Source organism: Balaenoptera musculus, chromosome 19 (genome assembly GCF_009873245.2).
Source record: "Balaenoptera musculus isolate JJ_BM4_2016_0621 chromosome 19, mBalMus1.pri.v3, whole genome shotgun sequence".
Lineage (NCBI taxonomy): Eukaryota > Metazoa > Chordata > Mammalia > Artiodactyla > Balaenopteridae > Balaenoptera > Balaenoptera musculus.
In genome coordinates, this window is record NC_045803.1 from 41788607 (window position 1) to 41802012 (window position 13406).

The 13406-nt window shown below is 47.4% G+C and overlaps 1 protein-coding gene across 3 annotated transcripts in view; it reads right to left on the reverse strand.

Annotated features, from left to right (window-relative positions):
* RANBP10 (RAN binding protein 10) overlaps positions 1 to 13406 on the reverse strand; it is a 68289-nt gene that overhangs the window by 11720 nt on the left and 43163 nt on the right. For all 3 annotated transcript variants that reach the window (XM_036833839.1, XM_036833841.1, XM_036833840.1), the window contains 2 exons: positions 7728 to 7895; positions 1296 to 1318 (listed from right to left, as the gene is read on the reverse strand). In XM_036833839.1, the coding sequence (XP_036689734.1) occupies positions 1296 to 1318; positions 7728 to 7895 (191 nt within the window). The remainder of the gene's footprint in view (positions 1 to 1295; positions 1319 to 7727; positions 7896 to 13406) is intronic.

Sequence of the window (13406 nt, forward strand, 5' to 3'; positions counted from 1 at the left end):
CTTCCTGTCTGAGGCTCACTAAGAGGAGGATCTTCCGGCCAGTGAGGTTTGGGCATGTCCCTCTGGGTGTAGGGCTCCCCGCTTCCCATCTATCCCCTGCCTTGACCAGCTTTTGCCAGGTCGCTCCCTCACTCCATGCCTCCTATGGCTCCCACTGCTACAGCCCAGTGTCTCACCAGCCTCCTCCTCATTGTCCCCGGGTCCCCAGTCTTCTCTTCCACCTTCCATCCTCAGACCACGTATCATTCCTGACTACCACGTGCTGGTACTGCACACTGGGTTCAGCCTTTCCAGCACTTGGCACAGAGTGCCATCACATCCACGTCTGGGTGTTTCATGTCATACCTCCACCACTAGACTCTTCCCCACTCAGGGTCAGAATTCTCCTCCTGTGTCTGTTCTCTTTCTTTGCTTAGGACCACAGCCCCTCTCTGGGGACTCCAGGTTGGAGGGAAGGATTTTGATACATAGACAGAGGTTCTAACAGGATCCTGCATGGTGCAGTCTGGGCTTCAGAAGGCCCCTCAGATCACAGGGGCATTTCCTATTCCTAGAGCATCACAGGGGAGCCCAGGATCCCTAAGCAGCCCCCAGAGTCAGCAAACCTTTCCTCCTTCTAGACCCCAGCCAGGGCACACAGAGCCAGGCCAGGCTCCCAGCATTCCGGGTGGAGGCCCTGCCCGTGACAAGGCCTGTGATGACTCATGACAAAGAAGGACTGGAGTGCAGGAGGTGGGACGAGCCCTGAACGAAGCCAGCAGGAAACCTCACCCTTTTCTAAGAGGAGAAAACCCCATAAATCTCACCTCTCTGGCCCAGGAGTACCCTGCACAGTAGCAGGTTCAGTCCCCTAGGGCACTGGCTTTCCTCAGGGATCTTTGATAGGTATGCACAGGGACCTGGCTCCCTAACAGTTCAGGAACAATTTTCTATATGAACAATTTTCTATACTTTGCACACAGGTCCACTGGTTATAAGCCACACAGAACTGGTTCAGACCAGCTGAGCCATGGAGCTACCTCATCTCTGCCCACACCGTCCCCCACCTCCTAGCTGCCTTTGGAAATGCCACAAATCTCTGTCACCTGCTAACAGTCATGGAGGAAGACCAGGCCTTGTTGCTGGAGAGAGAAGGCTGGCAGGTACCGCCTACTGGTACCTTCAAGCTGACAACACAGCACACATCCCTGGCTGGGGAGAGGGCAGGACTCCACACCCTGCACTTGCAGGTAACACCATGCCCTTTCCCAGTCGGCCCCCGGGGCCAGAGCAGGAGACCCAATAGTAGTACTTACCGGGAGGTCTGTGAAGGCTATACCTGTGGAGGGAAAGGAACAGTCATCAGGCCACCTGGTTTCCCATGTCTCTGTGGGCCCCGCGAGGGTCCGTCACAATGGCTGGGGGAGGAGCTGGTCACCACACCTCCCCTATGGTGAAGGACAAGCACTAGCCAGGGCTTGGTAGGTTTATTTTTTATTTTACTTTATTTTATTTATATTTTTAATAAATTTATTTATTTATTTATTTTTGGCTGCTTTGGGTCTTCGCTGCTGTGCGCGTGGGCTTTCTCTAGTTGCGGCGAGTGGGGGCTACTCTTTGTTGCGGTGCGCGGGCTTCTCATTGTGGTGGCTTCTCTTGTTGTGAGCTCTAGGCACGCAGGCTTCAGTAGTTGTGGCACACGGGCTCAGTAGTTGTGGCTTGTGAGCTCTAGAGCGCAGGCTCAGTAGTTGTGGTGCACGGGCTTAATTGCACCAGCGCATGTGGGATCTTCCCGGATCAGGGCTCGAACCCATGTCCCCTGCATTGGCCAGCGGATTCTTAACCACCGCGTTACCAGGGAAGTCCTGCCTGGTAGGTTTACACCCTGGCCTTCCCTTTGCTGAGTCGCTTGGCCAGAAGTGAAGTCAGATATTTGGGTATTTGTCCACAGCATTTCTACCCTCTCAGGGAAAACCTGCTAGGAAGGACTAAACCCAAATGATCTACCGTGAGGCCTCTCTAGGCCTGATTGTTCTCTTGATCCAACATGTATTTATGGAGACCTCCTGTGTATGCCAGGCCCTTTCCCACCCATTACCTCATCTGATCCTCATACCAACTATGGGTAGCAGGCTTTCTTACCCCCATTTTACAGATGTGGAAAGTAAGCCTCAGAGGTTAAATGATTTGCCAGCAGTCATAAAACCAGCAGAAACTAGTGGGACTGGACTCATTCCTAGTCTGATGCTCCAGCATCATCTCTAAGCTGACAGAGCAGTGGAGACAGAGAAGGCGGCAGCTGCCCATCTTCAGCCCATACTTGCCCAGAGTCCCCAGAGATTCCGAGTTGACAAAGCCCAAGTTAACAGTGGCCTGTGTACCCTCTGAACCCTCCTGCCAAGAGAAGAAGCTGTGTTTCTAGGGACCTTAGTCCTGAATCAGAAGTGAGGGTAGAAGGGATAGGGACCCTAAATATAGGAAGAGCCCTGAGCAGGAGAGGGGCCTCAGCATATCTACCAGAGCATTCATATTTTGCAGATTGAGAAATGACTCAAGGCCCAAGGACACTCTCCCAAGGGCTCATAGCCTTCCCATTTTTTAAAATTCTTATATCTTCTAGAAGCTCCTAAGCTTTTGGCCTGAGAGGTTTTCAAACCACTGACTAGAGGTCCCTGTCTGCTCCCTCAACTCCACCCCAAAAAGAAACTGAAACCCAGCAAGACTGAAGAACAGGTGAGGGTCTGATGATAGGTCTCCCAGTAAACCTGGGGCCAGAATCCTGACAGCAGCCAAGTGAGCATCCCATGTTCCTCCTCTGTGCTGGGCACTGGAATCATGTCTTACAAGGAAGCATTTAATCCTCAGAACAACCCTGGAAGGTGTATACTGTCTCTGACACTAGTTTACATATGAAAAAACCAAGGCACAGAGAGACTGTTTACATTCTTTACTGGGCTATTTTGCTCCTCAGTGAAAGAAGTTCAGAAACCCATGACCTTCCTGCCTGAGGCAACTCCTGAGCCCCACAAGCAGAGTCAGCAGTCACAGAACTAGCAGGATGGAATCTGGAAGCCCCTCCATGGCCACCCACCAGGTCTGCATGGGAGCTGCCCCCATGAATCTCAGTGTGGCCAGGCAACTGCTGCTGTACTCCCAGGCTCATGAAGAGGCCCACAGAACCCTGGAAGAAAGCGGAGTCCAGGCTCCATCAATTATCTGCAGTGTGACCTTTGGCAAGCTACCCAACCTCTCTGAGCCCATCTGAAAAAAGGGGGTAACAATATACCCAACACCTCAAGAAGGAAGGAGAAACAGATTCTCTATGAAAGCTGCTTCATAAACTGTGAGGTCTAGGTACAAGTTGGCTACAGTTGCGCCACAGGGCGAGACAACTGCCACATTTCTGCCCAGGGGATGACCTACCCGGGTTTGCCTAGCTCTACTCACAATGGGACTCAGGAAGGACAAGGCCTTGAGGTGCTTCCAGGAAGATGAGGAAAGAGGCTACTCCACCCCCTACTGCACTGAACAAGGGCAACACTGCTCCCTATAGCCCTGTAGGTCTCTGGGAGCCTCCACAAAGACACTGTGATGGCAAGATCTGAGATGGCCCAAGGGAAGATCTGAGAAGGTCCAGGCAAAGATCCAGGATGCAAATAGGACATTCAAACCTGCTGCTAAGAAGTACCCTGAGCCAAAAAGACATAGCTCAGGGGTCACTGAGGCTGAGGGTATAAAGAGCCTGTATAAAAATTACTCTGGGGACTTCCCCGGGTGTTCAGTGGTTAAGAATCCGCGCTTCAGGGCTTCCCTGGTGGCACAGTGGTTAACAGTCCGCCTGCCAATTCAGGAGACACGGGTTCGAGCCCTGGTCTGGGAGGATCCCACGTGCCGTGGAGCAACTAAGCCCAGGCGCCCTAGAGCCCGTGCTCTGCAACGGGGGAGGCCACCGCAATGAGAGGCCCATGCACCGCAGCGAAGAGTGGCCCCTGCTCGCCACAGCTAGAGAGGTCCCGCACGCAGCAACGAAGACCCAACGCAGCCAAAAATAAATAAATAAATAAATAAATAAATAAATAAATAAATAAATAAATAAATTTATTAAAAAAAAAGAAAAAGAATCCGCGCTTCCACTGCAGGGGGTGCGGGTTCGATCCCTGGTGGGAAAGCCAAGATCCCACATGCTGTGCAATGCAGCCAAAAAAAAATTACTCTGAAAGCTCATGGACCACTTGTGGGTGAGACGTCAGTCTCCAGTCTCCATTCACTCAGTGTTCATTTGTTCTCCCGTCAAGTATTTGCTGAGACCTCCCAGGAGCTAGGCCTTATGACAGGCAATAGGGAACCAGCTGTAAGCCTGGCCCTAAAAGTGCTGCAAACTCCAGCAAGAGAGATGGCATGCAACTAGTAATTACACAGACAACTGACCAATGACACACAGGGTGAGTGTTGTGAGAGAGGACAATGGAGCAAATAAAAGGAGCGGGGCGGCCAGAGGCAGGAAACATCACTCTGCTTCTCTAAAGAGAGAAATGTTCTGAGGTTAGAGAGCAATGATTGGCTCACTGATCCTGCGTGAGATTCTGAAGTGCATTATATTGATAAGCTGGCTTGTGAAAAGGAAACAAGGTCATTAGAAGATTCACCAAGTGGTCTATAACTTTCATTGACTTCCCATCAAATTTCGTGATCTAGAAAATGCAGAGGACAGGTCATATCCATTTTTTAGTAAGGTCTCAGTAGTATCCTTGTGGAAAAGACAGAAAAACACAAGATTCAATTAACATAATGAAGTGATTCTTAAATGGCTGGTGTCTACCTGGACAAGCTGTAGGCTGAAGGGCTCAAATCCAGCCTTGTCCTCTTCCAATATTTTTATCAATATCTTGATGAAAACACAAATAAACATGTTTATCAAAATTTAGGTTAATACAATGCTGAAGAGGATACCAAATATTCGAGATAGAAAAAGCAAGACCAAAGATGATCGTGACAGGCTAGAAAAATAGATAATATAGGCCTAAAGGAAGTTTTATCACAAGAAGTGTCAGGTCTTCCATGGGGTCTATATAAACACGTACTAGGGGGGACTTCCCAGGTGGTGCAGTGGTTAAGAATCTGCCTGCCAATGCAGGGGACATGGGTTCGAGCCCTGGTCCGGGAAGATCCCACATGCAGAGCAACTAAGCCCGTGCACCACAACTACTGAGCCTGCGTGCCTAGAGCCCGTGCTCCGCAATAAGAGAAGCCACCGCAATGAGAAGCCTGTGCACCACAATGAAGAGTAGCCCCCACTCACTGAAACTAGAGAAAGCCCGCTCGAAGCAACGAAGACCCAACGCAGCCAAAAATAAATTAATTAATTAAGAAAACCCAAACCAAAACAAAAAAAACATGTACTAGGGAGAGGAGTTTTTATTTTTTATTTTTCTTTTTTTTTTGGTTGTGCTGCGCGGCACGTGGGATCTTAGTTCCCCAACCAGGTATCAAACCCGTGCCCCCTGCAGTGGAAAGTGTGGAGTCTTAACCACTGGACTGCCTGGGAAGTCCTGGGAGATGAGTTTTTAAAAACAGTGTGAGGGGGCTTCCCTGGTGGCACAGTGGTTAAGAATCTGCCTGCCAATGCAGGGGACACAGGTTCAAGCCCTGGTCCTGGAAGATCCCACATGCCGCGGAGCAACTAAGCCCGCGCACCACAACTACTGAGCCTGAGCTCTAGAGCCCACGAGCTACAACTACTGAGCCCACGTCCCACAACTACTGAGCCCACGCACCACAACTACTGAAGCCCGCGTGCCTAGAGCCCATGCTCCGCAGCAAGAGCAGCCACCGCAATGAGAAGCCTGCGCACCACAAGAAAGAGTAGATCCCGCTCGCCACAACTAGAGAAAGCCCACGTGCAGCAACGAAGACCCAATGTGGCCTAAATAAATAAACAAATAAATAAAATAAAAACAGTGTGAGGGTCTGGGCTGACATTAAGGTGGCCATGAGCTCCTTAGAGACCTAGGGATCTGACTGACAAAGAGCTTAGAGCCCAGAGGTGGGAGGTGCAGGTGCAGAAGGGACAGCAGATATGCCCCAAATCTTATGTCCCACAGCAGGTGCCATGCTCTGAGCAAAGTGTGGACAAGCTGAAGAGATGTAAGGAGGGCAAGTATTCAGAGCAGACGGGCAGAACTGGGCCTGGCTCGGAGGGGCAAGTGAAACAGGGCTTGGGTAAGGACTGATAGCCCATAACAGTGGCCCCTGGGACTCTGACAGCAGAAAAGTTAAGAGGCAGGAAATAGCTGGAGTCAGAGAACAGAGTGGGGAATGAGGAGTCATCTTGAGACCTTGGCCTTGCCCTCCAGCAGCTAGCTCCTCACAGGCTGGATACCAGCAACTGCAGCTAGGTGGCCATGGATTTCAGGGGAGAGTTTCTCCGGATGTGCACCTGGGTCAGCTCTGCATCGTCTGTGCTATGCTCTTGGCTGCCCATTCTAGGCTGTGGCATCTGACTGCCCTGTTGAGGAATGCTGGCTCCTGCTCGCTCAGCCCCAGCCGCAAGTAAACCCCATTTCCACTCAGGTTCCCTGATTTTGCCCGGGCTCATCTCCTGGAGAAGCCACAGAGGGATGTGGGGAGTGGCAGCCACCTTTTGACTGCCCCGCAAACCAGGGGAAGTGAGCCTCCTACAAGTTGGGTTCAAAGTAAAATGCCCAACTCCCTTTCCTGGCAAGGCCTGTGGTCAACCTGGCTGATAGGGTTCTGCCAGATTAGAGACCTCTGCAAACCCAGGCAGGCCGGCCCAGCAGTTAGGTACCACCTCAGGGCCACTTTGGCCATGGGTTCCACTCACTCGAGGGCCAAATAGCAGTCAGCCCTACTAGGGCAAGGTGTCAGAATAGCCAAAGTTCCTCTCTCTCTTAGTTTCTAATCCTAAGTTCCTAAATGTGTACAGGACTACTCTTCAAGGTATCCTCCAGAGTTCTCAAGACCTTCCAAGGACTGCTGCTTCTCCTGGGTTTCTGATCCTAGTTGACAGCACAACTAATCCAGCCACTTTACCATGTTCCCTTCTTTCCAGTGCACCCCATCTATCACTAAGCCCCGCTGCGGCACCCCTAGGCCTTTGCAGGCCTGTTCTCCACTGCCTGCACCCATCACCACGGCCACAGCTCATGCCACCTGCCTCTTCCTCAGCCCTTACTCCAATCAGTCCCTCCTTTTCAGTTTAACCAAAGGGACTTTTTCAATATAACTCTGTCCAGGTTGCTGTCTATTAACCACAAACAGGCCAGAAGAGACCTGACCCCATCTGACTCCAGCCTGTTTACCTCCTGTACTAGAGCAGCCCTCACTGTTGCTCCATAGCAACCAGTGCCCTGCAGAAGGGCCAGAGAAAGTCTGGGCCCAGGCGACAGGCATACAAATCACTACCACTGTCAAGTAGGTACTAGGGCCCCTCAAACTTCTCATTGACCCTAAACCTCGCTCCAACGAGTGTCACACAGGCCAGGAGCATGACCACGACATTGCTGCTCTCTCAGCACTGACCCAGGCTCGATAAATGCTGCTGAATGGATGGATTAACAAAGGGACCACTTCTATACCCTCCGTCCCCCTTGCAGGGCTCTGATGCTAGGAAATGGCTGCAGTTGCCCTGAGCTCAGCAGAGGATCTACAACACTGCTTTGGCTTCAAAGCCTCTCACCAACCAAAGTGGCTCCACAGGGCAGACCCTCCAAGGTCCCCTATGTACCCACCAAGGCTGTGGCCATTCTTCGTGTAGAAGCAAGTGCCATTGATGAGGTTGACGCAGCAGCCAATCACGTCTCCTGTAGTGAATGTGGGACCATAGGGCTGGCCAGTCCCCGAGGAACAGAAGGAATGCCCATCATCACCATGGTAACCATAGGAATGTTTATCCCAACCTGTGGGGGAAAAGAGAGCAAGAGCTGAGGTGAGGTACTGGAGAGAAAAACAAGACAGTCACAGAAGCCCACCCAGGTCTGAGCTCCTCTCCCTAGCCTGCTACCACCTCACCAGCACTCCTGGCCTCTCACAGAGCCAGCTGTGGGCAGGGTCTGGCTATGCTAAATGAGCAGTGAGTTCAGCAAGTCACTGCCCTGAGGAGTTGAGGCAGCCCTACTGAAGAAGGAGCCCAAGCTGTGGTTGATAGGAACCAAAACCATGAGTGCCCTGGAAGGGACTTATCAGAGGGCCATGAAACAAGGAGGTAGTTGGGGAAAGCCTCATGAAGAAGAAGAGGCTTGAACTGAACTCTGAGGTGTATCATGGTTGTTGTTTTTCTTTTTTTTAATTTATTTATCTTATTTATTTATTTCTGGCTGCACTGGTCTTCGTTGCTGTGTGCGGGCTTTCTCTCGTTGCGGCGAGCGGGGGCTACTCTACATTGAGCTGCGCAGGCTTCTCATTGTGGTGGCTTCTCTTGTTGAGGAGCAACGGGTTCTCGGCGCATGGACTTCAGTAGTTGGGGTGTGCAGGTTCAGCAGTTGTGGCTCGTGGGCTCTAGAGCGCAGGCTCAGTAGTGGTGGCACACGGGCTTAGTTGCTCCGTGGTATGTGGGATCTTCCTGGACCAGGGATCGAACACGTGTCCCCTGCATTGGTAGGTGGATTCTTAACCACTGCACCACCAGGGAAGCCCCTGATGGCTTCTCTTTGTTGTGGAGCACGGGCTCTAGGTGTGCGGGCTTCAGTAGTTGTGGCACGCGGGCTCAGTAGTTGTGGCTCATGGGCTCTAGAGCGCAGGCTCAGTAGTTGTGGAACACGGGCTTAGTTGCTCCACAGCATGTGGGATCTTCCCAGACCAGGGCTCGAACCCGTGTCCCCTGCACTGGCAGGCGGATTCCTAATCACTGTGCCACCAGGGAAGTCCCATGGTTGTTGTTCTTTTAATGTTTTTTTTAACTTAAGTATAATTTACATGTAATAAGAGTCTTCCTTTTTAATTGATAGTTCAACAAGTTTTAACAAATGTTACCACCACCACGATCAAGATATAGAACATTCCCATCACTCCAAAAAGTTTTCCCTCATGCCTCTTTGCAGTCAATTCCACTCCACGCACCCCCAAGTCTTTGGCAACACTGGTCTGATTTGTTCCTATGGTTCTGCCTTTTACAGAATGTCATATAAATGGAATCACAGAATATGGAGTTTCTTGTGTCTGGCATCTTTCACTTAGCATAACGCGTTTGAGACTCATCCACATTGTTAGGTGTACCAGTATTTTGCTTCTTTTATTGCTGAGTAGTACTCCATTGTATGGACATACCACAGTTTGTCCGTTCCTTAGCTGATGACATATAGTTGTTTCTAATTTTTTGCTATTATGAATAAAGCCAATAAATATTTGTATATAGGTCTTTGTGCAGACATATGTTTTCATTTCTCTTAAGTAAATACTAAGAAGTGGTACTGCCAGGTCACAAGATAAGTATATCTTTTACTTGATAACAAACTGCCAAACTGTTTTCCAAAGTAGCTGTACTGTTTTGCATTCCCACCAGCAATGTATGAGTTCACAATCTCACCAGCACTTGTTACTGTCAGTTGTTCTGGTTTTCTCTTCTTCTCTTAGACATTTTAGTAGGTATGTAGGGGCTTTAATTTGCATTTCCCCAATGTCCAAGGATGTTGAGCATCTTTTCATATACTTATTTACCATCAGTTTATTAGAAAATTATTGAATTGTCTATTCAAATTTTTAACCCATTTTAAATAAAAATCGGGTTGTATATCTTACTGAGTTATAAGGTTATAGATATATTTTGGATACAAAATGTGTTTTACAAATATTTTCTCCCTGCCTGTGGCTTGTCTTTTTCATTTTCTTAACAGTATCTCTCAAAGGCCTGCTGGGATTTTTTTTTCTTTATCATTTTTTTAATTATTTTTTTTAATTGGTGTATAGTTGATTTCTTGCTGGGATTTTGATTGGGATTGTGTTGAATCTACAGATCAATTTGGAGAGAACAGATAGCTTAATAATATTGATTATTCAAATCCATGAACATGGTATACCTCTCCATTTATTTAGGTCTTCTTTAATTTCTCTCAACAGATTTTTAACAAATTTATTTCTAAGTATTTCACTTTCAATATTATTATATATATATATATTTAATAATAACACTGAACTTTTAAAAATTTATTTATTTTATTTATGTATTTTTGGCTGTGTTGGGTCTTCATTGCTGCATGCAGCTAGTTGTGGAGAGCGGGGCTACTCTTTGTTGCTGTGCGTGGGCTTCTCATTGCAGTGGTTTCTCTTGCTGCAGAGTACGGGCTCTAGGTGAACAGGCTTCAGTAGTTGTGGCACGTGGGCTCAGTAGTTGTGGTTCACGGGCTTAGTTGCTCCGTGGCATGTGGGATCTTCCCGGACCAGGACTCGAACCCATGTCCCCTGCATTGGCAGACGGATTCTCAACCACTGTACCACCAGGGAAGCCCTTATTATATTATTTAAAATTTTATTTTCTAATTGTTTCTTGGTATTATATCAAAATATAATTGATTTTGGGGGTGGGAGGATGGGGTCAAGGTTTCTTTCTGGAGTGATAAAAATGTTCTAAAATTAGATTATGGGGCTAAAATTAGATTATGCTCCGTGCTGCGGAGCAACTAGGCCTGTGCACCACAACTACTGAGCCTGCGCTCTAGAGCCCGTGAGCCACAACCACTGAGCCTGTGCCACAACTACTGAAGCCCACGCGCCTGGAGCCTGTGCTCCGCAACAAGAGAAGCCACTGCAGTGAGAAGCCCACGCACCACAACGAGGAGTGGCCCCCACTTGCCGCAACTGAGGAGGGCTGCGCACAGCAACAGAGAACAAAAGCAGCCAAAATAAATAAATAAGTAAATAAAATAAATTTATTTAAAAAAAAAGAGTACAGAAAGTGGGGCATCCTTGAGGGTCAAAGAATAGGTTCTATTTTTAAAAAATAAATAAATAAATAAAATTAGATTATGATAATGGTTGCACACCTCTGTAAACATGTTAAAAACCACTGAACTGTACACTTTAAAAGAGTAGATTTTATGGTATGTAAATTTTATCTCAATAAAGCTATTAAACACACACATATTTGAGTTTTTATATATTCATCTGGTATCCTGCATCCTTGTCAAACTCACCAATTAGTTCTGGTAGCTTTTGTGAAGATTACAGTGCCCACTGGGAAAGGGTTCCTAAGCAAGAAGCCCCACTTCCCACATACAAAGAACATATGTGCAATTCAGAGAAAGCCAGAAGCACCAGACTTCAGGCCAGAGGCCTGAGTTCTCGGCATGGAGTCTCCCAAGATGGGCTATTCTGCTACAGTGCCCTGCAGCTGCTAGAAACCCAAACTTCTGCTCCAGTGGCCTGGGATGCCAGGGATGGCGGTGGGGCTCTCTCAATGCTGCTTGACCAGCACAGCCTTCCCTAAAGCCAAGTCCACTGCTTACCACCTCCTGAGGCCATGTGGCTGTGGGGGAAGACTGTCCAACAAAGCCACTGCCCATTCTAGCCGTCCCCAAAGAATCCCTGTAGACAGACTGCTTGCTGTTCCTATGGTTCCTCTCAGAACTATGTCCACAGTTGCTGACAGATGCTCACTGGCTCCTCCCTTTGGCCAGTGCGTCAGGGTTTGCCAATGCTTGCCCCTTGAAGATTTCCGTAACATTCTTTGGTCCTCCCCTAGCATACTGCTCACATCCTTGATCAATTCCGGTTCGTGCTGAGCCTCTCCAATCACCAGTCACTGTTCCTGGGACTGTCCCTCTCTCACTCACCGCTTCCTAACCCTTCTCCCAACCCCCACCATCAGAAGTCTGAGAGGTGACACAGGTGTGTGCATATACATGTGTGTTTGTGTGTAGTGACTAGTTCCAGCCCACTTCTTTCTCACACAAGGATGATCCTGTGTGACAGACCTTTTATGCAGATTTTACTGTCTAGAAGGTAGAAGACACACACTGGAAGGTTTTCTTTTTTTTTTTTTTTTTTAGCTTTCTCCAATTGAAGCAGTAGGTACTTTTTTTTTTTTTTTTGAAGCAGTAGGTACTCTTAAAAAACTAATACAAATGTGGCCATTTGATTTATTAAAGCTAGAGAAATCTTCCGGAAGAACTGTTTCCAACTTGGTCAGTGACTCAAGGATATCTGGGAGCTATTTTTGTCTCAGTGTATGAGAGCTGCTCAATAATGATCACCAAAACAACAGATGCTTACATTTTCAAAGACCTAAAATAAAAATTAAAGTATTTTTGAATACTTTTCTTCAAAAATAAACTATACAATTATTTTGACAAACCTACCATAGAATCTTTGGATTTTTAACTCAAGCTACTCAAGCTATAAATATGGATTTAAAATTTTAAAAAACTAAGGAACTCAATAAAAAACCAAAATATTTATTTAGAGTCAATTCAGGATTCACCATCACCTCAGTTTGGCTGAAAAATAGATACATTTTCCTGTTTTGTTTTGTTTTTCTTCAATTTCCAAATGATTTATCAATTATATAGATTTGCCCAGAGGAAGAAAATTCATAGTCCCTGTGACACACTGAATAAGGCCTCCCAAAGATGTCCAGGTCCTAATCTCTAGAACCTGTGAAATATGCTACCTTGCATGGTAATAAAGATTTTGCAGAAGTGATTAAGTCAAGGCTCTTGAAATGGGGAGATTATCCTGGATTATCTGGGGGCAGGGAGGGTAGGATAATGCAATTACAGGGCTACTTGTAAGAGAGAGGCAGAAGAGTCAAGTCAGAAAAGGTGATGTGATGGTGGAAGCAGAGAAAGAATGGAAGATGCTATTACACTGCTGGCTTTGAAGATGGACGATGGGGGCCATAAATCAAGGAATGTAGGTGGACTATAGAAGCTAAAAAGGGCAAGGAAATGGATTCTCTCCAAGAGCCTCCAGAAAGACTACTACCCTGCTGACACCTTGATTTTAGGACTTCTGTCCTCCAGAACTGTAAAATGATTACTTTAAGCCACTACTATTGTTACAGCAGCAATAGGAAACTAATACAGTCCACTATGGCTATAGAAGAAGTTTCTGAGCATCTGGAATGATCAGTGCAGAGACGCAACACCTCAGCTACTTGTCTCTTGCTCGTCAAAGTGCTATGAAGTTAAAAGCTTTTCAAAGAAAATCACAGAGCTGTAATGTATCTTCAATTGAAGCTATCATTTCATAGCCAATATTTTTTCCAAACACAATTAAGAGCCTGTGTGTGTGTATAAGGTGTATATGTATGTGTTTGAAAGGTAGCTTAGGTTAAAAACAGAATGTTATTATACAGCTCATTTAGTAACAGTGGCTGCAGCAGCAGCAGCAGCAGCTTGGTTTAAGACCTCTGTGCTGGACTTCCCTGGTGGCACAGTGGTTAAGAATCTGCCTGCCAATGCAGGGGACATGGGTTT